Source organism: Oncorhynchus keta, chromosome 31 (genome assembly GCF_023373465.1).
Source record: "Oncorhynchus keta strain PuntledgeMale-10-30-2019 chromosome 31, Oket_V2, whole genome shotgun sequence".
In the NCBI taxonomy this organism is placed as follows: domain Eukaryota; kingdom Metazoa; phylum Chordata; class Actinopteri; order Salmoniformes; family Salmonidae; genus Oncorhynchus; species Oncorhynchus keta.
This window is the reverse complement of record NC_068451.1, coordinates 17,615,841-17,641,047: the sequence shown is the minus strand read 5'-3', so window position 1 is coordinate 17,641,047 and position 25,207 is coordinate 17,615,841. Positions and strand designations below refer to the sequence as shown.

Sequence of the window (25,207 nt, the reverse complement as noted above, 5' to 3'; positions counted from 1 at the left end):
GTAATCTGAATGTACCAAGATAAGAATGTGGGCATAGCGCTTCACAGTGCCCTCATGGGCACATTCAATATGGCTGACACCATACCCACTCCTCTCCCTCTCCTCATCCCATCCATGCACACTCTGGTTACTTCATGTTCGGAGAATGTCCTGGATCAGTGTGAACCTGGGATTATCATCAGGACACAGGCTGCTAAAATGGAACGCTGCTGCCGCCTTAGAAAACATGCTTATAAGGACAGAGAGGGTGCTGTGTGTTTTCACAGGCTCTCCATGGCTCACCATCACGGCCCACTTTGAATCTCCATCTCCATTGCCATCCAGGGTGACTGAATCGTAATGGTTAAACAATGAAGATGAAGTACTGCACATGGGCATCATCATTGGAGAGAATGACAGTGGCTGCCTCCTAAAAGGCATCCTATTCCATACATAGTGCACTACTTTTGACCAAGGCCCATAGAGTGCCATTTGGGGCAACCTTAGTTACCGTCCAAATAATCATTCATGCAGAGATCACAATGGATGGGATGACAACAGACATGTGCAGACTAGGGCAGATAAATAGAAGTATCCAATAAAACATGATAATTCCTCTCAGTTCCCTGGCTCGGAGTTTGATTTTCCCTACTGCCCCATTGTCAGCTGGAGCCCACTGTTCTGTGGTTGATTCGTGCACCTGGCAGACTTCATTTAAGGTTGTTGATGGATCCTCTCGCAGGCGGTCACAGGGAGTGACCAAGCGACCTTCCCCCTCCCACCCCCTCTCCTGCCCTCCCAGGCAGCACCCCTCTGTATGGGACAACACTATGAGGGGGGCTGGGGTACAAAGAGGGGCTTGTTTCTAACCCTCCCTTATGTTCAACATCTTGGGGACCTAGCTATAACCTTCATTCCATGGATTTTGAGTACAATGTCCGCACACTATCAGTGACAAATACAATTGGAGATGTATCATGGTTGAGGTCGGTCCTTTGCATCTTAGCTGTGGTTAAAGTATTTGATATTCAGACTAGAGGAGAAATGAATCAACATCATACAAATCCATCTGTAATACTTCTGCATGGCCTAGTTCTATGTAGGTGCAGTTGACAATGGAGACTTTAGTTCACCCTCCTACAGTAAAAACAACCAACACAATGCGTACATTATATTGCACTTCAGTGTGATTGGTGTAGCAGCCACAATGGAGGGAAGTATTGGTCTGCATTATATTATTCTAAACATCAACAGTAAAGAGCTGGTTAGAGAGAGGCATCCACTCTGCTAATAGTGAAACATGTTTACAATGCCAAAGCAAGTAAAATACTATAGATAATATACACAAGTGAAATAAATTATCAGACATTAAAAGTAAACATTACACTCACAAAAGTTTCAAAGGAATAGAGACATTTCAAATGTCATATTATGGCTATGTACAGTGTTGTAATGATGTGAAAATAGATCAATTACAAAAGGGAAAATTAATATATATAACACTCTCTCCCTATATCATCTCTCCTATCGCTGGTGTTGTTGTTGGGATAGAACATACAAGTACATATATTTGTCTTAGTGTGACCTTCCCCACACAGAATGGAAGTGGGTCTCTCAAGGTTTTCCTAAACAACGCTGCCCCCAAAACCCGTTCCGTTGATATGAATCACTGCAGACAGACGCTTTTATGGCACTGACTCCCTCTAGAGGCGATGGGACAAACGGCTTCTCTCCTTTCCTCTCCTCCTCACCGTACGTCAATGAGAAAGCCTACTGCCTACCTACAGATGTTCAGTTAAGCTCCCCTTGTTGGAGGCCTTCACTAACAAGAACACCATACAATAACAAATAGGTTACAGAAAAAAATATGCCATTGTCCATAGTGCTTTGTTACATAAACATGCGCGCTCCGTTCTGCATACCCAACTGGTTACGGCGCGTCATGACAGCATATATATGAAATACAGAGATTATTTTAGAGGGTCCCATGCTGACTCCCTCGAGCTGCTTACTGGTCGTCTTCTCATACTTGACAAGTGCACAAATTCATAAACAAACTCAAGAGCCATAATTACCGTGGAGAATTATGTCAGACTAAAATGGAATATATTCAGTAGCTTCAAAAGACGTGAGTTAAGGAGGAGCCTGGCTTTGGGTTAATTGCATACCACACTTTAATCGACAGGCCCCCTCAAACCAGATTAGGCTATACTATGAAATGTCTCTCTCTCCCTCCCTCTCACTCCCTCTCACTCTCTCTTTGTGAGAGTTACTCGATCGCAGGCCCATCAGAGGTTCCGCTCGCTGCGCACTAGACCAAGCTAGCGTGTTATATATAAGCAGAGAATGGGAGACTTGTCTCTTGAGGTTTAAAGTGATTGTACATCAAAAACAACACAAACTAAACAGCACGGCATGCAATGATGCTTTATAGCACAAGTGCACTCCTTTTTTTGTGTTCTTGATGATTGCAATTAGTGCCATCTACAAACAATTAAAACGTTTAAAGTGTGTTTCTCTGTAGCCAGAAATAACAGTAATCAAACATAATAAAAGTGTATCATAAATTCGAAATTAAAAGGACTATTTGGCCATAAACAGTGAATATCTGAAATTTCATATAAATACTACGTGCGTAATACAGCGCAATTTCCCAATGACACATTATCAACACCATGCAAAGTAAAAGTCTTCTCAACCGAGGGGTCAAAAGCAAAGGAAATCTGACGTGGGGGGGCTTGCCCTCTAAATAAACTTTCGAGGGAGACGGCTGAGGGCTGAAGTCATAAGAGAGCGAGTTGGAGTGGGGGAATGAGTATTGCACGCAAAACTGAAAAGAGCTGAAACTGCGCATATTATTTTTGCTTTAACTGTCGACCAATGAGAGGTGCGCGACAATCAAGAGAACCAACACATTCTCACCTCATCGAAACGTGTTACTTTATTACAGTTAGGTGCTGCTGCTGCCAGTGACGCGCGCGGCTCCCAGTTTTGGTCTACTCGGTTAGATGATGGGGATGACGCGATGACCTCCTACACGCAGGGCACAATAAAGTAGCCCTCACACCTGGACGTGCGGCGAACTTCGAGAGAGTATCAGTGGAGGATACAGGAAGACAACTGAAACTGTATCAATATGCCAGCCTCGATTATATGATCTACGCTTTCTTTCTTTGAGTATTTTATTTTTCCCGCGGTGGATGATAATCTAACGGTTTGATTGTGGGAATATGCTCACTACGGATACCTGATTTGGTCTCGCTTTGTGGCACACATGACGATTCTATTAAGGATGTTACTGTCTAAACGGCCCAGGTGTCATTGGGCCATCGTAAATCAGACATCACTCTCTGTGCAGAGCAGGGGATTCTGCTCTTTCCAGGAATAAGACAACACATTCCCTCTCAAAAAAGTGGAATCAAAGCTGCACTTTTCTGGAGGACATTGACATTGGCTATTCAAGTCATCATCTCCGGGTTACTATGCAATTACAACTGATCTCCTTTGTTTTGATCTTGCACTGCATGGAATACACTGATTGTCAGCAGCAACCCTCTAGGCATCGGCAAAATAAACGTGAGTAAAGAGCGACCGCGCATGCAGTGAGTTGCTCGCGCGCACACACATGCTCCTGGTCTCTGTTCCATTCAACCCTACTTTAGTGTTGTAGTGCCTATCATCCATATGACATTCATGTAGATATATAAATAACAGAACAATATGGGTACTGAACATCTCATACTTGACAATGAAATTTGCAATGAAAGATCATAGCATGGCTTTAGGAAATATGCCTAATTGGGGTGGAAGGCTTTTTGGTTGAGGTGGAGATGTAATAGCATAGTCCTGTGGTTCAAGCTCTATTACAAAAAATGAAACTTCCCATAAATTAATTTATATAAACAATGTTGATAGGGTGGGTAGCCTATAATTTATAATATGATATAGTTTTTTAAGTAAAGCCCGCATTTAGTTATAATCGAGGGCAACTCGATCAATCTAAACATGTGTTGTTATCAGATCAATATGTAATTTAAATGAATAAACTTGTATTTTAATCACTAGGTGAGACTGGGTGCCTCTGTGGAACTCCATATATTGTGTCTACAAAAGCAATAGGCACTTTACTCTCTGCAGCGGCCAATTTTACGCACATTTCGTCCTCAACCACACCGCAGTCAATAATTGGACTGCATGGCGTTCAACATTACATGACCCTCAGGGTTGTCATTTTCTACTGATAAATTTCAACCAGTCACTGTTCCCTAACAGTTTTCTTAGAAGTGTATTCCACAAAGCTCCGTCCGCAGTGCGCGCTGCATCCCCTAGTTCCCATCGCTCTCTAGCGGCCAGAAGCAGAGAACTTTTTACGCGGCATGTCTGCCGACAAAAGTATGTTATAACTTTCTGATCTAAATTATTCATTACATACAAAGTTCACGTGAAGTGTATTATATTTGCATTCCACTGATGTTATGGAATGTCTGCAGTGCTTCCTTGACAAACTCCGTGCAACACTGAGTAGGAGCTTTGAGCATGTGGCAGCGCGTGCCATCTAACCGCTGTTAGAGGATGCTGATACAGTTATCTTCTTGATTGTAATACATGTAGAATATAAGATTGCGCATCTAATATGAAAATACATGAAAGCCTGGCCATTTCCATCTTCAAAGGGCGTTCTTTTTTTTGCTTACCATAACTGTGACTTTCTGTGGCGATAATATTTTGTGGTGTTGAAAAAATGGAAGAGGGAACTGTTCATATTTAGTAGGCAATTCAAACATTTTTCAGTTAGAAATTCAGAGGGGTTAGTATTTTGCATTAAATTATTTACAGTATTTCAAAGCTCTGAAGCGAAACTATCATCATATCCAAAACAAAACAAAGAAGCTCTGGTAAATCAGTAGACAATTTACTTTTTTTGTTTTGCTCCCTAGATGTTCAGAGTATCAGCAGCATTGACCATGGCAGGGTTCTCCAACCCCGGTCCTGTGTATTAGTGCTGGGCTGGAACAAAAGCCAGCACGTCCAGTAGTTCTCCAGGACCAGAGTTGGAGAACTCTGCATGAAGGTATCCGTTCAGCATCTTTCTTTAAGCCTAATAGATATCATGTTCTGTGTCAAGTAACTCCACAGGTCTCACCCTGTATCTTGTCAGTAGTATCATGGAGCTTGCTTTATTATTCTCTCTCTGCACTATATTGAAGTTCCAGATGAGCTTCCAGATGTGCTCTTCTGCCTTAGTAGAATGGTTGAGTGTTACATGCATCACCTGTTGCCAGGTGGATTGTTATCTTGAAAGGTAGGCTAGTAACATACAATAGCGGTGTTTTGGGGTGCGTGTTTAACGTCTTAAGAACCACTTCAACATGATATATCATCTTCTTATCTAAACCCTACATGCCTGCGTAGAAATTGTGGGTCCACACTGGTTTGTGGGTGCATTCCAGATAGGCAAACTGGGCCTCACCTCGTGCATCGCAGCCTACTTAGCTGGTGCTAATTGAAGGAGGCCGACCTGACATATGACTATCTGTGATAGCCAGACAGAGAGAGCAGGGTGAATGAGCTCTCAGTCAGGGACCGTGACCATGCAATCAACTGGCCAAAAACAGTCCACTTCCTTCTGCCCTTGATGTATCCACAAATGAGAGATATGAATGCCTGAGAGGAAACACAAGATAGCAGAATGATTTCTAGAATAGAGGCCAGAATGATTTCTATGTTGTCTAGAATGTAGATGCCAGAATGATTTCTGTGTGTTCTAGAATAGAGGCCAGAATGATTTCTAGGTGTTCTAGAGTAGATGCCAGAAGGATTTCTAGGTGTTCTAGAATAGATGCCAGAAGGATTTATGTGTGTTCTAGAATAGAGGCCAGAATGATTTCTATGTGTTTTAGAATAGAGGCCAGAATGATTTCTATGTGTTTTAGAATAGAGGCCAGAATGATTTCTAGGTGTTCTAGAATATATGCCAGAAGGATTTATGTGTGTTCTAGAATAGAGTCCAGAATGATTTCTAGGTGTTCTAGAATAGAGGCCAGAATGATTTCTAGCGGGTCTAGCTAGACATGTTTAAAATAGACTCTAGGTGTGAATAACAGATTGGATTCTAATAAAGGGAAAGAAGGACAGATAATGAAATTAAAGGAGGGGGAGATATGCAGAGGTTCAACACCACAGTGTTTGATGAAGAAAACATCTTGGAAAAGCAAAGTCTTTTTTTTAGGTCTGTGCCCTATGACTTGCGTGTTTGTCTTCATCATTCTGCTGTTAGCCGTTTTGTTTATATCTACACATGAGGCTCAAAATAATCATGGTTGTTTTCATCTTGTGGTCAATGATTTTAACTTTACAAGTGGTTCAAGCAGTTCAGGCAATTGAAACCTTACAGTACAGCCTTCACTGTACAGCCTTCCCAGTACAGCCTTCACGGTACAGCCTTCACGGTACAGCCTTCACGGTACAGACCTCACGGTACAGACCTCACGGTACAGCCTTCACGGTACAGCCTTCACGGTACAGACCTCACGGTACAGCCTTCACGGTACAGCCTTCACGGTACAGACCTCACGGTACAGACCTCACGGTACAGCTTTCACAGTACAGCCTTCACGGTACAGCCTTCACGGTACAGCCTTCACGGTACAGCCTTCACGGTACAGACCTCACGGTACAGCCTTCACGGTACAGCCTTCACGGTACAGCCTTCACAGTATAGAACTCACGGTACAGCCTTCACGGTATAGACCTCACGGTACAGACCTCACGGTACAGCCTTCACGGTACAGCCTTCACAGTATAGACCTCACGGTACAGACCTCACGGTACAGCCTTCACGGTACAGCCTTCACGGTACAGACCTCACGGTACAGACCTCACGGTACAGCCTTCACGGTACAGCCTTCACAGTGTAGACCTCACGGTACAGACCTCACGGTACAGCCTTCACGGTACAGACCTCACGGTACAGCCTTCACGGTACAGACCTCACGGTACAGACCTCACGGTACAGACCTCACGGTACAGCCTTCACAGTGTAGACCTCACGGTACAGACCTCACGGTACAGCCTTCACGGTACAGACCTCACGGTACAGCCTTCACGGTACAGACCTCACAGTACAGACCTCACGGTACAGCCTTCACAGTGTAGACCTCACGGTACAGACCTCACGGTACAGACCTCATGCAGGAACATTTGTGTTATGGGTATGCAAGCCGCTCAATTGATGTTGGGCAATTCCATGGTAACAGAATAACGCGGAGACTCACACCATTGATTTCAACCTTTAACAAATCATATCTACATGGACTACTTTTAACCATTTCCACTGACAATGTTACAAAAACCCATTTCCTGGAAGAACTGTCCAGAAAATGTTAATTTTTAAAATGTCCAATGTAAATTGTTCTATCTTTGTTCAACTTTGAAATCAATGTTTTTTGTTTGGCATTCATTTTAAAGATAGAAATCAGAGTATTAGCATAATTCTGTTACCATGTGGTTGCCCTGTTGTGTCAGTGCGAGCTACTGTAGGCAAGGGCAGGCAAAATTCCTCTGTGTTAAGGGTTCTGTGAATTAGGGGGCCTTGGCAGGAACACATGAGGGCAAATGGACAGCAGTTGTAAAGATTGCTAAGATATGTCAAACACAATCTCTGTGATCTATTGCAATCTGGCAGCTAACCCTGAAGTGAAGGAGGGAGAAAAGGCCAACAACTCACCCACGGCACTATATGCCAGAGAACTAGGAGGATAAAACACCTACTGCACACACTGATATGCTCCTTGCGTAGCTCTGCAGTGGTGAATACTGAGACTAGCTCTTACCATGTGTCGCAATCCCAGAAGTTGCCCCTGAGATATTCCCCCTAAGAACTGATATAGGATCTGCATTCCTTCCCCAAACCCTTACCTTAACCATCAAGGGAAATCATTACAAACTGACCATAGACCAGTGTCTAGCTCTAGCAGTAGCAATCCAATCTGTACTAAATGAGCTCAAAATATCTGACTCAGTGAGGTGCTCCCTGTCATTGCATCAGGTACCATGCATGCCATTCTCTGGCCTTTGGCCCAGCTCTTGAGTGGAGAGATGTATTACATTTTTTACCATTGTAGCATCGAAAAAACCTGCAACATTTCCTCTCTGCCCCATGGAAACATTTGTAGAATTGCTGAAAATCTGCTTTAAAACTGCAGCATTTTCTCTCCCACCCATGGCAAAAGGCAATTAACTTTAAAGCTGCAAATATTTCTCTCTGCCGCCAAGAGGTGGGCCACTAAAATGTTTTGCCTGCAAGTTGGGGGGCTTAGGGTCCCCAAAAACCTGCACACATTAAAGTCATTAGCCTTATGAACATAGAAACTTGGTTGCAGTTTCTATGCTACAATGGTAAAAAACTGAATACATCTGCCCACTGGGCACAGAAGTAATTTCAACGTCTAGTTTTGATTTACATTTGGTTGAGATGCCAGCTAACGTGAATTCAACGTGAAACCAACCACAACAACAAAAATCACAACATAGTTGGATTTCGGTAAAAATGTGTGTAAAATAAAGTCATAATTCACTTGTGTTGGTAACTTTTTGCAATAGTTTTCCATGTTAATTCAACATCATCACATTTATGTTTTTGTAGTTGAAATGACATGGTAACAATGTTGATTCAACCAGTTTTTGCCCAGTGGATGATAATCAGAATTTGCGTGAAGTTATATGGCTATGATTTGATTATTTGAAGTGACATTTTATAATTACCTTCAAACAAGCTACTGTTTCACAACCCTAAAAAGGTATTGTTTACCTTAAATGTTTTTAAATAAATAATGTCAATTTGTTTGGCCCACGGCCCACCTCTCAGATTATATTTTGTCCCACCAACCCCAAAAGTTTGAGCACCCCTGGTTTAAAGTAACCCAGAGCCACCCGCTAGTACCCTTTTCACATCGTGCCAAACCAAACCATAATGTGCAGGCTCAGATATGATCTTTTCACATGTCCTTTCCTGCATGGTTCCAGCAACTAAGGAACAGTAGATGCATAACCAGGCACAATTCAGCTCAATTCATCTTGGCTCAGTAGTGTGAAATGGCTATATATTTCCTCAGTCAGGTACTCACTTGCAGCTCCTGCTGGTAGTCCTAGTACATACCCAACCTCTTCTCCTCTCAACCAGTCTGTCCTCATCTCCACTGTCCTCTGAGGTCAAGCTCTGTAATTCAACAAGAGTTGAAAGTTAAGCCACTTGATATGCTGCCCTACAAGTCAGTCACACATGGCTTAAATCAGCAGCAGCAGTCAGGACGCATGAGGTTTCACTTGTGCCCAGTCCAAGATGGCAGCTTATGGTAATGGAGCGCTGCTCAGTTCCCCATTTGTCTGTAGACTTCTCACATACTGTGATGACACTATCCCTCTTTCAAAGACACTGTCCTACCCTGGGCGTTTTATAGCCTCCTTATAGCAGAGACTGGACACATGTATGCAGGACTTTAACCTGGAGACCAACATTTTGCCACGATAATCGAGAATTCCAATAAGCATTTCTCTACGTCTTGCCATGCTTTCCACCTGGCTACCCCAACCCCGGCCAACAGCCCTCCACCCCCCGCAGCAACTGGCCCAAGCCAGTCACTGTGTTCTTATGGGCAGAATCAACAGCCTTGGTTTCTCTAATGACTGCCACGCCTGGTTCACTAACTACTTCTCAGATAGAGTTCAGTGTGTCAAATCAGAGGGCCTGTTGTCCAGACCTCTGGCAGTCTCTATGGGGGTGCCACAGGGTTAAATTCTCGGGACGACTCTTTTCTCTGTATATATCAATGATGTCGCTCTTGCTGCGGGTGATTCTTTGATCCACCTCTACGCAGACAACACCATCTTTGGACACTGTTTTAACTAACCTCCAATCGAGCTTCAATGCCATACAACACTCCTTCCGTGGCCTCCAACTGCTCTTAAATGCAAACTAAATGCATGCTCTTCAAACAATCGCTGCTCGCACCCGCCCGCCCGACTAGCATCACAACTCTGGACGGTTCTGACTTAGAATATGTGGACAACTATAAATACCTAGGTGTCTGGTTAGACTGTAAACTCTCCTTCCAGACCCATATCAAACATCTCCAATCCAAAGTTAAATCTAGACTCGGCTTCCTATTTCGCAACAAAGCCTCCTTCACTCATGCTGTCAAACATACCCTCGTAAAACTGACTATCCCACCGATGCTTGAGTTCGGCGATGTCATTTACAAAATAGCCTCCACTCTACTCAGCAAATTGGATGCAGTCTATCACAGTGCTCTCAGTTTTGTCACCAAAGCCCCATTTACTACCCACCACTGTGACCTGTATGCTCTCATTGGCTGGTACCTCGCTACATATTCGTTGCCAAACCCACTGGCTCCAGGTCATCTATGAGTCTTTCCTTGGTAAAGCTCCACCTTATCTCAGCTCACTAGTCACCATAACAACACCCACCCATAGCACGTGCTCCAGCAGGTATATCTCACTGGTCATCCCCAAAGCCAACAATGACTGGAACGAATTGCAAAAATAACTGAAGTTGGAGACTTATATCTCCCTCACTAACTTTAAGCGTCAGCTGTCAGAGCAGCTTACCGATCGCTGCAGCTGTACACAGCCCATCTGTAAATAGCCCATCCAACCAACAACCTACCTCATCCCCATATTTGTTTTAGTTTTTCTGCTCTTTTGCACACCAGTATTTCTACTTGCACATCCTCATCTACACATATATCACTCCAGTGTACATTGCTAAATTGTAATTACTTCACAACTATTGGCCTATTTATTGCCTTATCTCCTTACTTCATTTGCACACACTGTATACAGATTTTTCTATTGTGTTATTGACTGTGCGTTTGTTTATCCTATGTGTAACTGTGTTGTTTTTGTCGCACTGCTTTGCTTTATCTTGGCCAGGTCGCAGTTGTAAATGAGAACTTGTCCTCAACTGGCCTACCTCGTTAAATAAAGGTGAAATAAAATAAATAAAAAGAATGAAAGCTCAGCCTTTCCCTGTTTCTAACACAGTCGACCCTGTGAACGATGTGGGTCGACAGATAGGCTTATCTTCAACACGGAGCATAATGAAGATGAATTTGAGACATGTTGCAAAGTTGTCAGTGCCAGTGCCGATTACTCATCTTACTCATTTGGCTGTGTTTGCATTGTTATGGCAAACAGTTCGCTGGAGGTCTATCTGAATATTGAACATTTTGCCAAAATGTTTCGTCCTTCGTACAATGAATAAACTGTACTCCGAGAATAAGAAGTGCGCGGCTTCTGGCGTCTCATGCAAACCTTTGCTTGACGTCTCATTTGATTATTTTTTTCCAGCCAAGAGAGTCCACAGGCCTGCTTGTTGCCTGTCATGTTTATTATTGAGTTCTTCTATGGTCATTGTTCCCAGAAAAGTATGTAAATCTGTAGCGTTTTGTCACCATCCAAACGCTTTGTTGGCTATAGTTGGATAGAAGTCATTACTTTAATACAATTCTACACAACTTAATGCACACAATTCAGAAGACTACAAACAGTTCATACAGTCTGAAGAGCTATATTTGTTTAAATGTAAGCAGTAGTTCCTCTTTATTTAATTGGCAGAGAGAGAGAGAGAGAGAGAGAGAGAGAGAGAGAGAGAGAGAGAGAGAGAGAGAGAGAGAGGGGATATGTTGACTTGTAGTGTTGGTTAACACCATCTGTCTCACTGCTGCAGTAATATATTAAAACTATAACTTGGATTGGCATTGTCGATTCTTTTAAAAACGTAGGATATCTCCATTTCCACATTAGTTCTATTGAATGTAAATGATAGTGTAGCAGCATGTTGAGGGATGTTCCTCTGTTCCACCATTGTTGGTTGGTTTTGTGTGGCTGGGTGATGATGCATCTTTTGCATATTGTTAAAGTCAGATACAGTACCATGTCAGTTTAGGGACGATCATCACGTAGGAGTGATGTCACAAGACAATGCCTTTTTACAATGATCATGTTGTTGTCTCAGTTACTTTAGTTCAATTACATGTATGTTATTATAAGGCACTCTGGGTAAGAGTCTTTGCTTAATCAATGCTTCTCATCGCTGGGTAGCAGTACCCTGTGAGGGTACCTGCCAACCTGGCCTGTACACAGGGTACTTGGAAAGGACCCATATGCCTAACGATCAGTTTTACAGGAGGAGGGGATACTTCAGGCAAATCAAAATGTGATTGGGGGGGTACAGTATCCGAAACAGGTTGAAAGCCCCTGTGCTAACTGATTGTATGGTTGCGTCCCAAATGGCAACCTATTCCCTATATAGTGCACTACTTCTGCAGTGCACTATAAAGTCAATGTTGTGCCATTTGAGACACATACTGTTCGAAGTAAAATGTCTAAACTAACTTTTGTCCTTCTGTGCCATATCATCTCCCTCCGTCTTACCTGCAGAGAACCCAGGGGTGAGCTCAGGGTGCCAGGGAGGCTGTCTGACCTGCTCTGATTACAATGGCTGTCTGTCCTGTAAGCCCCGCCTCTTTATCTTCCTGGAGAGAAATGGGATGAGGCAGATGGGGGTGTGTCTGCCCTCCTGCCCCAGCGGTTTCTACGGCACCCGCTCGCCAGACAGAAACACATGCACAAGTAAGTTGCATGGCTATTACCAAAGACGTTTATAGCCTACCTCTACTTTTACACTAAGGGACGGTTTACAGGGCCGGTTTACATAGACAGGTTAAGCCTATACCTAGACTTAAAAGCTATTTCAACTGAGAATCTCCATTGAATGTGCTTTTTAGTCCAGGACTAGGCTTAATCTGTGTTTTAGTGTATGTATTAAGTCTATTTGGTAGCACTGCATGCCAGTCACTCCAAATACATTATTTTCTATTATTTTGTACACTAGAATCTCATAACGGGATGTGCATCGATGTGCAGCCAATTGTCCTGTTTTAGAGCGCTGCTCATTCTAACATACTGCATGTTCAATAAATCACTTCAAGAGCAACATAATCTTGCAGGCTGTTGACTGACTGACTGGGTGTTTCAGAGTGCAGGCCGGAGTGTGATTCTTGCTTCAATAAGAACCTTTGCATGCGGTGCCGAGCGGGGTACTATCTCCACCTGGGCAAGTGTCAGGAGAGCTGCCCAGAGAGCCTGGTCTGCAGCGACACACAAAGGGAATGTGTTCCCAGTGAGTAGAATATTAGACTGTTATGTTATTATCAAGTCCTGATGGTGTTGGTGTTAGACACGTTACAAAGAGAGGGCTAGTGTAGTGTATTAGCATTACATATTTGTTTCTATGTCTCAATCACATGATGTAAAATGTGGAATTAAAATAGCATATCGTATTGCACTTGAATGGAAGAATGCAGTTAAATGTAATTGTAAAGGTCTTTGTTGTGTGTGTTGATGTGATTTGACTCCAGTGCAGGTGTAATATTATGTATGTGTTGGTGTTTCAGAGTGTCCTGCGGACTGTGATGCCTGTCTGATCAATGACACATGTACGAGGTGCAGACCAGGCCTGTACCTGCTGCTGGGGAAGTGTCACCACGTCTGTCCAGACGAGTTTGAACCAAACGACAAACTCATGGAGTGTTCCCTTCAAGGTGAGCTCCAGAACAAGGAGGAGAGAGTGTTTACCAGTGGAGGCTGGTGGGGAAATCTGAGGATGGGCTCATTGGGCCGGAATGGAAAGGTATGGAACACATCAAACACATGGTGTGTTTAGTATCCAGCCAAAACAATAAGCCCAACCTCCGATTTATAGTGATACTAGCCTCCACTGGTGTTAACTTCAAATGCTTTACAGTGTCTTTGCCCTTCTATACGTGAATTTTGGTTGTGAATATCTTTGGACTCTGCCTCTTGTGTCTCCCCCTCTTTCTTAATAATTTGTGCAGTGCATTGCGCGGTGGGTGAGTGGGGCGAGTGGAGCCCCTGCTCCCGGTCAGGGAAAACCTGTGGATTTAAATGGGGTGAGGAGACGAGGACCCGGGAAGTTGTCCAGTTCCCTTCCGCCTACGGAAAACCCTGTCCCCCCATCTGGGAAAAGAAAGAGTGTGTCCTCAAGAGGAGGCGATGTCCAGGTAAATACTATAATAACTATACGGGGATCATCAGTAGTAGGACAGGTCACTAGCTCCATTGTTAGTACAGTTGTAGGCTAGAGTTCCAGAACCAACTTTGTCTCTACACTATAATCTGAAATGACTGGTCAGTCATCTGCCACTCCTCTCCTCTCCTTAAGGGACCTGAATTGTTGACTTTAAGGATATGCAATGTGGTTAGTGGATAATGGTGAAGTGCCTGTGTGTTGTTGCTCCAACGCTTCGAATCCAGACTTTACAGATTATAAAAATAAGTCAAAACACTTGATTTTCCACGTAAACATTGATCTGATGATTTCTAATGAAATCAGCCCCCGAGCTCCCCAGGCCCTCGGCTCCTCAGCCCACCAGGCCCCTGCGCCCCAGGCCCTCCAGGCAGGCTTACTTACAGCACAAACACAACCCCTCAGTAGTGATTCAGCAGAAAAGTTGACTGTGAAGCAGAAACACACAGACTTCTCAAACATCCTCCCTTGGGTAGCCATGAGGCGACGAGGGGAATCAGCATTAGTTTAGACTAATAACAGCAGCTGCCAACACACACACAGATCTGAATACACACCCACATAAACTTGTCCCTTTAAAAACCATAGGCGGTCATTTGTAAAGAGTCCTGGTTCGGTTGAATCTGTCATTTAGGCTGTGAAATGTGGCCTCTGCTCCTCCCCCTGTCTGTCGTCTTTCTCTCTTTCTCCCCTTTTTCTCCACCCTGCTGATACTCTCTCTTGCACACCCAAAGACAACGCACCACCCCTCCTTCCCCCTGAATGGGGCTCCTGTTCCACTGTCCCGTGGTGGAGTGGAGGGCTTAGTGTGGAGTCGGTGCTGTGTTGATCCGCCTGGCGGGCCTGAGCGGGGTGGAGGCAGGCCAGAGCTGTGGGTGGGTAGGTGGGTGGGTGCGTGTTACACACTGCAGGCCGAGGCCTGGTTATCACACACACACACACACACGGTTATCGACCTTGCCCCTGCGTGTGATTACCCAGCTGCTTCCCCCGGGTCGGCCGGCCGGCTCCTGGAACATCCAGTGAGCAGAGCTAATTATCTGCTCTGGCGCGTCCCCTCCGCTCCATGTTTACGTTCCGCATACGCCACGGGGTCACTGGTCCGACCTCCGCCAGCTCGCACTAATCCCCACCAGGCCCTCAGACACTGATACATCCTCCTCCCTCTATCCCTTCACCCCTCCATCTTCCCTCCATCACTCCCCAAGGGCCTCCGTCCATCCCCAGACCAGGTTTATTTGTTATTTCTCCAGCCAAGTTTCTCTAGAAAGAGCTCTCACTCTTTTTCTCGATCTCGTCTTTTCTCCCCCTGCTTCTTTTCTCCCTCTGCCTCTTTTCTCACCTTCCTCTTTTCTCACCTTCCTCTTTTCTCCCCCTGCCTCTTTTCTCACCTTCCTCTTTTCTCCCCCTGCCTCTTTTCTAACCTTCCTCTTTTCTCCCCCTGCCTCTTTTCTCACCTTCCTCTTTTCTCCCCTTCCTCTTTTCTTCCCCTGCCTCTTTTCCCACCTTCCTCTTTTCTCCCCCTGCCTCTTTTCTAACCTTCCTCTTTTCTCACCTTCCTCTTTTCTTCCCCTGCCTCTTTTCTCACCTTCCTCTTTTCTCCCCCTGCCTCTTTTCTAACCTTCCTCTTTTCTCCCCCTGCCTCTTTTCTCACCTGCCTCTTTTCTCACCTTCCTTTTCTCACCTTCCTCTTTTCTCCCCCTGCCTCTTTTCTCACCTTCCTCTTTTCTCACCTTCCTCTTTTCTTCCCCTGCCTCTTTTCTCACCTTCCTCTTTTCTCCCCCTGCCCCTTTTCTCACCTTCCTCTTTTCTCACCTTCCTCTTTTCTTCCCCTGTCTCTTTTCTCACCTGCCTCTTTTCTCCCCCTGCCTCTTTTCTCACCTTCCTCTTTTCTCACCTTCCTCTTTTCCCCCTACCTCTTTTCTCACATTCCTCTTTTCTTCCCCTGCCTCTTTTCTCACCTTCCTCTTTTCTCACCTTCCTCTTTTCTCCCCCTGCCTCTTTTCTCCCCCTGCCTCTTTTCTCCCCCTGCTTCTTTTCTCCCCTGCCTCTTTTCTCCCCCTGATTCTTTTCTCCCCCTGCTTCTTTTCTCATCTTCCTCTTTTCTCACCTTCCTCTTTTCTCCCCCTGCCTCTTTTCTCCCCCTGCCTCTTTTCTCCCCCTGCTTCTTTTCTCCCCCTTCCTCTTTTCTCCCCCTGCTTCTTTTCTCCCCCGGCCTCTTTTCCCCCTGCCTCTTTTCTCCCCCTGCTTCTTTTCTCCCCCTGCCTCTTTTCTCCCCCTGCTTCTTTTCTCCCCCTGCTTCTTTTCTCCCCCTGCCTCTTTTCTCCCCCTGCCTCTTTTCTCCCCCTGCCTCTTTTCTCCCCCTGCCTCTGTCTCTCCAGCTCTCCCTAATGGCTGTTGTTTTCTAACTTCTTCTCTTTTGGCTCTCTCCATCAGTCTTTTCTGTTTTTAAACAGAACGTTGTAACCTCCATGTCACCCCCAGTCCTCCCCCTCCTTATGAATCAGAGAGCAGGAACTCTCAATATGAATCAAGGAGGTTTACGCTCCTTATCCACAAAAATGACAACAGGAGCTGGACTTTAAACAGGTCCAGTACATAGAGAAATATGGAATGTCACTGAATGAATCAGGGGGCAAGAACCCTCACTTTCACTCTTCCCCTTTTTAACACAACTCTGATTTGGTCGTTTCATCTCTAGTAAGCTCTGTTGAGCTACAGTAGCCAGAGGTGTCATGTCTTTTCAGTGTACAGTGTCCTCCACCCCCTCCTTCAACATGCTTGGTTGTCGTAAATGTTTATATACATGTCCTTGCCCACCTGCCTGCTGTCTCCTTTGTGTTAACAATGTTGGCTAATTTGTCCTCCAAACCACCGTTCCCCTATCTATCTAACCCAGCTAGAAGGTAGCCCCCTCCCGTCCCCCAGTGAGGGGGAGCGGGACAGGCGTCCCGTAGCCTTCAAAGCTCCGGGCATTTCTCCTATGGGACAGCTCAGAGCCTTTAATCCCAGCCTGGCTCCCGCCAAAAGCCCCCTGGACGACAGTGTGCCTGCCATGGAGGATGTTGCCCCCTCTACGTCATTAGACTAATTATGCTCCTGCACATCCCCTCTCTGACAGCGGGCCAAACTGTTTCCCCGCATGCACACACAGGCACCCTAACACTCCAGTGAAGAGTGCTGAGCACTGAGCAGCATGATGTCTCGTACTTTATGTAACCAATGCACTGTAGGGTTATCAGTGTAAATGCACTGCATAGGAGTGTGTGTTGGAGGGTGATCCGAGAGACAATTTCAGCTGTTTTCTTACACTCACCTCTCTCTCTTTCCTTTTCTTTCTCTGTCTATCTCTCCCCTTTTCACACCAACTCTATGTTAAAATTGTAAATAATCAATGCCAGATGACAGTTCACTTGCATAAACTCTTGTGAAGTTGCAACACTTTTGAAAGCTGTCCTTAGTTCCAGTAATCTTATAATCCAGCTCTGTTGATATTACTTTTACAGTCATTTTTCACAGTTCTATTTTACAGTTTATATAAACCACATGCCTGAACCTGATCATACTTAATGTGGACACACGTCTCATCAAAATATTAGTTTTACAATAGCCACACCCCCATACATACACACACACACACACACACACACACACACACACACACACACACACACACAAACCATCCCAAAAAACACTGCCAGTCATCCACTGTAGTGTAGCAGGGATGACCATGCTGGTAAGAATGTGCTAAATCTCTGTTGAGAGTGTTTTAATTCAAGTGTCTCCTTCGGGTCCACTGCATCGCTGGACAGTTTATAGAATTCATAGACACAGTTCAGACAGACAAAAGCCTTCTCTGAAAAACATACCCAGTAATCACCTCAACACGAGCCCAGATGAAGTTGTGCCTTGGGTTTTAGGAAACCCAGAGATTATGACTAAGCCGTTTATCTTTAAATGGTTATGACAAACAAAACAATGTTTGTAGAGGGGACTTCCTGTGTTGAAAGAGCCAGAGGTGGGGTGGGATGGGGGGGCGGAGTCAGATTCAGAATGCTGCTCATCTCTTTCTCTCTCTGTCATTCTCTCTGTAAATAATCCTCTCTCATTTTCTCTCTCATTCTCTGTCTGTGTGTGTCTCTCTCTCTAGCTCCCTATCTCTGTTTGTCTCTCTATCTTCCTGTCTCTCTCTGTGTGTCTCTCTCGCTATCTTCCTGTCTTAAACAACACAATGTAACTCCAAGTCAATCACACTTCTGTGAAATCAAACTGTCCAAATAGGAAGCAACACTGATTGACAATACATTTCACATGCTGTTGTGCAAATGGAATAGACAACAGGTGGAAATTATAGGCAATTAGCAAGACACCCCCAATAAAGGAGTGGTTCTGCAGGTGGTGACCACAGACCACTTCTCAGTTCCTATGCTTCCAGGCTGATGTTTTGGTCACTTTTGAATGCTGGCGGTGCTTTCACTCTAGTGGTAGCATGAGACGGAGTCTACAACCCACACAAGTGGCTCAGGTAGTGCAGCTCATCCAGAATGGCACATCAATGCAAGCTGTGGCAAGAAGGTTTGCTGTGTCTGTCAGCGTAGTGTACAGAGCATGGAGGCGCTACCAGGAGACAGGCCAGTACATCAGGAGACGTGGAGGAGGCCGTAGGAGGGCAACAACCCAGCAGCAGGACCACTACCTCCGCCTTTGTGCAAGGAGGAACAGGAGGAGCACTGCCAGAGCCCTGCAAAATTACCTCCAGCAGGCCACAAATGTGCATGTGTCTGCTCAAACGGTCAGAAACAGACTCCATGAGGGTGGTATGAGGTCCCGACGTCCACAGGTGGGGGTTGTGCTTACAGCCCAACACCGTGCAGGATGTTTGGCATTTGCCAGAGAACACCAAGATTGGCAAATTCGCCACTGGCACCCTGTGCTCTTCACAGATGAAAGTAGGTTCACACTGAGCACGTGACAGACGTGACAGAGTCTGGAGACGCCGTGGAGAATGTTCTGCTGCCTGCAACATCCTCCAGCATGACCGGTTTGGCGGTGGGTCAGTCATGGTGTGGGGTGGCATTTCTTTGGGGTGCCGCACAGCCCTCCATGTGCTCGCCAGAGGTAGCCTGACTGCCATTAGGTACCGAGATGAGATCCTCAGACCCCTTATGAGACCATATGCTGGTGCGGTTGGCCCTGGGTTCCTCCTAATGCAAGACAATGCTAGACCTCATGTGGCTGGAGTGTGTCAGCAGTTCCTGCAAGAGGAAGGCATTGATGCTATTGACTGGCCCGCCCGTTCCCCAGACCTGAATCCAATTGAGCACATCTGGGACATCATGTCTCGCTCCATCCACCAACGCCACGTTGCACCACAGACTGGCCAGGAGTTGGCGGATGCTTTAGTCCAGGTCTGAGAGGAGATCCCTCAGGAGACCATCCGCCACCTCATCAGGAGCATGCCCAGGCGTTGTAGGGAGGTCATACAGGCACGTGGAGCCCACACACACTACTGAGCCTCATTTTGACTTGTTTAAAGGACATTACATCAACATTGAATCAGCCTGTAGTGTGGTTTTCCACTTTAATTTTGAGTGTGACTCCAAATCCAGACCTCCATGGGTTGATAAATTTGATTTCCATTGATAATTTTTGTGTGATTTTGTTGTCAGCACATTCAACTATGTAAATAAAAAAGTATTTAATAAGAATATTTCATTCATTCAGATCTAGGATGTGTTATTTTAGTGTTCCCTTTATTTTTTTGAGCAGTATATATATATATATATATATATATATATATATATATATATATATATATATATATATGCCTGTCTCTCTCTGTGTGTGTCTCTCTGAGTATCTCTCTCTGTCTCCCTGTCTCTATGGGTGTGTCTCTCTCTATCTCCCTGTCTCTCCTTGTTTCTCTATCTATCTCACTGTCTCTCTGTCTCCCTGTCTCTGTGTGTGTGTGTATCTATCTCCCTGTCCCTGAGTGTCTCTGTCTCCCTGTCATTTTCTCTTTCTCCCTGTCTCTCTGGGTGTGTCTCTCTCTATCTCCTTGTTTCTCTATCTATCTCACTGTCTCTCTGTGTCTCTCTCTCTGTCTGCCTCTATCTCTGTGTGTGTATCTCTCTCTATATCCCTGTCTCCCTGTCTCTCTCTCTCTCCTTGTTGTTCTATCTATTTCACTCTCTCTCTGTGTCTCTCTCTCTCTGTCTCCCTCTCAATTCAATTCAATTTAAGGGGATTTATTGGCATGGGAAACGTGTTAACATTGCCAAAGCAAGTGAGGTAGATAATTTACAAATATGGGTTGTATTTACAATGGTGTTTGTTCTTCACTGGTTGCCCTTTTCTTGTGGCAAGAGGTCACAAATCTTGGTGCTGTAATGGCACACTGTGGAATTTCACCCAGTTGATATGAGGGTTTATCAAAATTGGGTTTGTTTTCGAATTCTTTGTGGATCTGTGTAATCTGAGGGAAATATGTATCTCTAATATGGTCATACATTGGGCAGGAGGCTAGGAAGTGCAACTTAGTTTCCACCTCATTTTGTGGGCAGTGTGCACATAGCCTGTCTTCTCTTGAGGGCCATGTCTGCCTACGGCAGCCTATGTACAGGCTCACTGAGTCTGTACATAGTCAAAGCTGTCCTTAAGTTTGGATCAGTCACAGTGGTCAGGTATTCTGCCACTGTGTACTCTCAGTTTAGGGCCATATAGCATTCTAGTTGGCTCTGTTTTTGTTTGTTTTTGTTCATTCTTTCCAATGTGTCAAGTAAATATCTATATGGTTTCTCGTGATTTGGTTGGGTCTAATTGTGCTGCTGTCCTGGGGCTCTGTGGGGTGTGTTTGTGTTTGTGAACAGAGCCCCAGGACCAGCTTGCTTAGGGGACTCTTCTCCAGGTTAATCTCTTTGTAGGTGATGGCTTTGTTATGGAAGGTTTGGGAATAGCTTCCTTTTAAGTGGTTGTAGAATTTAACAGCTCTTTTCTTGATTTTGATAATTAGCGGGTATCGGCCTAATTCTGCTCTGCATGCATTATTTGGTGTTCTACGTTGTACATGGAGGATATTTTTGCAGAATTCTGCGCGCAGAGTCTCAATTTGGTGTTTGTCCCATTTTGTGAATTCTTGGTTGGTGAGCGGACCCCAGACCTCACAACCATAAAGGGCAATGGGTTCTATGACTGATTCAAGTATTTTTAGCCAGATCCTAATTGGTATGTTGAATTTTATGTTCCTTTTGATGGCATAGAATGCCCTTCTTGCCTTGTCTCTCAGATCGTTTAGGCCAAGGTATGTATAGTTTTTGTGTGCTCTAGGGCAACGGTATCTAGATGGAATTTGTATTTGTGGTCCTGGCGAATGGACCTTTTTTGGAACACCATTATTTTGGTCTTACTGAGATGTACTGTCAGGGCCCAGGTCTGGCAGAATCTGTGCAGAATATCTAGGTGCTGCTGTAGGCCCTCCTTGGTTGGTGACAGAAGCATCAGATCATCAGCAAACAGTAGACATTTGACTTCATATTCTAGTAGGGTGAGGCCGGGTGCTGCAGACTTTTCTAGTGCCCGCACCAATTCGTTGATATATATGTTGAAGAGGGTGGGGCTTAAGCTGCATCCCTGTCTGACCCCATGGGCATGTGGGAAGAAATGTGTGTGTGTTTGTGTACATGGATTTTATAATATCATATGTTTTACCTCCCAACACCACTTTCCATCAATTTGTTCAGCAGACCCTCATGCCAAATTGAGTGGAAGGCTTTTCTGAAATCAACAAAGCATGAGAAGACTTTGTGTTTGTTTTGGTTTGTTTGTTTGTCAATTAGGGTATGCAGGGTGTATACATGGTCTGTTGTACGGTAATTTGGTAAAAATCCAATTTGACATTTGCTCACTGAGGAAATGTACGAGTCTGCTGTTAATAATAATGCAGAAGGTTTTTCCCAAGGTTGCTGTTGACGCATATCCCACGGTAGTTATTGGGGTCAACTTTGTCTCCACTTTTGTGGATTGGGGTGATCAGTCCTTGGTTCCAAATATTGGTGAAGATTCCAGAGCTAAGGATGATGTTAAAGAGTTTTAGTATAGCCAATTGGAATTTGTTGTCTGTATATTTGATCATTTCATTGAGAATACCATCAACACCACATGCCTTTTTGTGTTGGAAGATTTGTATTTTGTCCTGTAGCTCATTCAAGGTAATTGGAGAATCCAGTGGGTTCTGGTAGTCTTTAAACTTGATTCTCTGTGTGTGTGTGTCTAACTCCATCTCTTTGTCTCCCTGTCTCTCTCTCGATCTCCCTGTCTCTCTGGGTGTCTCTCTCTATCTCCCTGTCTCTCTGAGTGTCTCTGTCACCCTCTCTCTCTCTCTCTCTCTCTCTCTCTCTCTGTGTGTGTCTCTATCATTATTTCTCTCTCTATCATTCTCTCGCTCTGTCACGCTCTTGCTCTCTGTGTCTCTGTTCCAGTCTCTCTCTCACTATCTAGTTATCTCTTGCTCTCACTTTCTCTCTATCCCTCTCTACACCCCCACCCATTATTTGGACCCTACATTCCTGCTGAAACCCACCAAAGCCTTTCTATAATGCCTCTTTCACACTGCACTATACACACACACCATACGAACACACACACATGCCATAAGCACACACTGGACACACACACACCCTACAATCTGCCTGGCCTTGTGGGATGTATGGGCCTCTCCTCCTCTCCAGCTCTGAGCTCAGATAGTTCAGATACAGATTACGGCTGGGGAGAGCTAGCACCAGTGCCAGCACCAGTTTTGTCTCACCTTTGAGGATGGTGGGCTTTCATTATTCCTTCTGCCCAGAGCCAGAGAAGACTAAACAGAGTTGGATGGTAGGGCCCTATATCGCACTGGCTGGACCCCAGGAATGTGTGGGTCAGCGTTGGGCTGGCGTGCGCTGCGAGCCCTTTCTCTGCCTGGTCAGGATGGAGCGGAGGTCAGAGCACGGCTGGGCTGATTAATGGTCACAGGCTGAAGGGGGGCCAGGGGGAGAGAGAGGCTCCGTGCCTACCTCAGCAGTTTCGCAATCCTGCTGCTTACACATGGACAGCACAACACGAATAGGGCCAGTTTCAATCTGTCGATCTGTCTTTTCTCTCTCTCTCTCTCTCGCTCTCTGGGGGGTGTTTGATATTAATGATGTGGGGCTTTTCAGCTTCCAGTGGTAAACTCTACAACATTCCATGAAATGTATTTGTTTATAAGATGGCGAAAGAGCAGATAAACTGAAGTTTATTTAAAGGCTTTCTATTTTTGACAAAGCCTATCAGAGGAGAATTGCAACAGCTGAACGAAACCTTGCTCACAGGGTGTGGCCACTGTCTGTGATGCAAGGCTGACCTCTAGTGGTGAATAGGGGGAACATGTTTGTACCGTGCCATATTACAGTTGCTCCAGCCAGCTACAGCCAGCAGGTATATGACCAAGACTAGAGCACACTGATAAATTGGTGTGCAAAAGAGACATCATCATCATCATCATCAACATCATCATCACACCCATTCTCTCTTCATATTCATCTTATTCTGTATATCCTCATCTGATAGTGCATCTCCTGCCATGACCCTCAACCAGCTCTCTGTGTAAAATCATGTAGATCACTTGAAAATACAACAGAAATCATTATAAAGAGAGATTGAGCTGTTGACTAACAAGTGTTTTCTTTTTCTGTGTTTTTTTCCATCTCTAGGTCAAGGCAAGGGGAGGAAGGGTGAGCGGCGGGGCGAAAGGAGAAATCGGGACAACCGCCGGGACAAGGACAGCCAGGGGGAAGGCCGGCGGGAGAGGAAGAAGGACAGAGAGAGGGAGAGGGGGGAGGCAGGTGACTGGGAGGACTCTGAGAACAGGAACAAGACAGAGCAAAGACGCCGGAGAGGCCAAAACAGAGATCCTGTTCTCTCACCTGAGGGGGCAGGTCCTGAACAGTAACAGAGCCTGGAGGAGCCCTCTCACTCCACCCCCTCTTTGTCACCCTCGCCCCCTCAACTCCTTGCTGAAGGGGTGCTGCTGCTACCTGTATTATTTAAATATATACTGTATATGCACAAGAGAGATGGGGTCACTCGATCGGGCCACTACAGACTCTAAGGACTTCTCCCCTAAATACCTACCTACCTACCCCCCTCCACCACACACCACTGAGAGGCCGCCTCCCCCTTCCTGTCCTGTCCTCTAGTTTCACCAGACCAGAGAGAACCAAGACTGCTGTTGATTGGACGGGAATGTACAAAACTGCTCTTGTGATTGGATGGGACTGTACAGAGAGGAGAGCAGTGAGACATTGAAATGTGACAGTATGGGGATGATGATGTGTTTGTCATTGGGAGTCGGGACAATGTAAATGCTTGTTGAATCGGTTATTTAAAAGGCTCCCGCCCAGTTAAAAACAAACTTTGTGTCTTGGTTTCAATGTAGGTTTAATTTGTGACATTATGTAGAATTGTTGTTGTTGTTTAAATGTCTTTTTGTTTTTGTTTGTTGTTTTTTGCTGAGTAAATTATCATGGGATATCAGTAACAGAAAGATAGACAGTCAGATGTGGTTACTGCATCCAGATGTATAGTAAACATGAGACAAACCGACTGAATTGATTTTGTGACAGAATGAGGAACAGACCCCAGTGTTTTCCTCGCAACTTATTATTGGTCATGTTTGTTCAGAAGCATCCTGGACAAAGTGCTAGTTTGCCTATCTGTGTAAGGGGATTTGTGTTTTCACTAAAGCCACCTGAGCAGAAATCAAAAGCATCTGTATGTCAAATAAACTATAATGGGTTTGTACTTGTCTTTGTTTTTCATTTGTTATCTTTGGGCAATATTTTTGGTATATCAGATTGTTCTGGCAATTCTCGCATTTTTTAATTTGTATCAGAAACCATTTGGGGGGAAATCATTATAAAATTGGACAATTCCTAAAAAATATTTATATTTCAGAATCAAGACATACTCCATATTTTAGAGCACTCGATAAGGAGTATAATGACACCACGATGTTGTCTTTATCATGTACAGTTAATGGATCATAGGGTCTTACAGGGGAAATCTATAGGTCTAAAAGGGACG

General features: G+C 44.9%; 1 protein-coding gene across 1 annotated transcript; it reads left to right on the top strand.

The window, feature by feature from the left end:
• Positions 1 to 2,752: 2,752 nt before the first annotated feature.
• Positions 2,753 to 24,925, top strand: LOC118379588 (R-spondin-3). Its single transcript, XM_035766612.2, has 6 exons — positions 2,753 to 3,555; positions 12,439 to 12,630; positions 13,037 to 13,180; positions 13,455 to 13,601; positions 13,896 to 14,081; positions 23,836 to 24,925. The coding sequence occupies exons 1-6, from the start codon at positions 3,462 to 3,464 to the stop codon at positions 24,072 to 24,074; spliced, it is 1,002 nt and encodes a 333-aa protein (XP_035622505.2). The 5' UTR covers positions 2,753 to 3,461; the 3' UTR covers positions 24,075 to 24,925.
• The last annotated feature ends 282 nt before the right edge of the window (positions 24,926 to 25,207 follow it).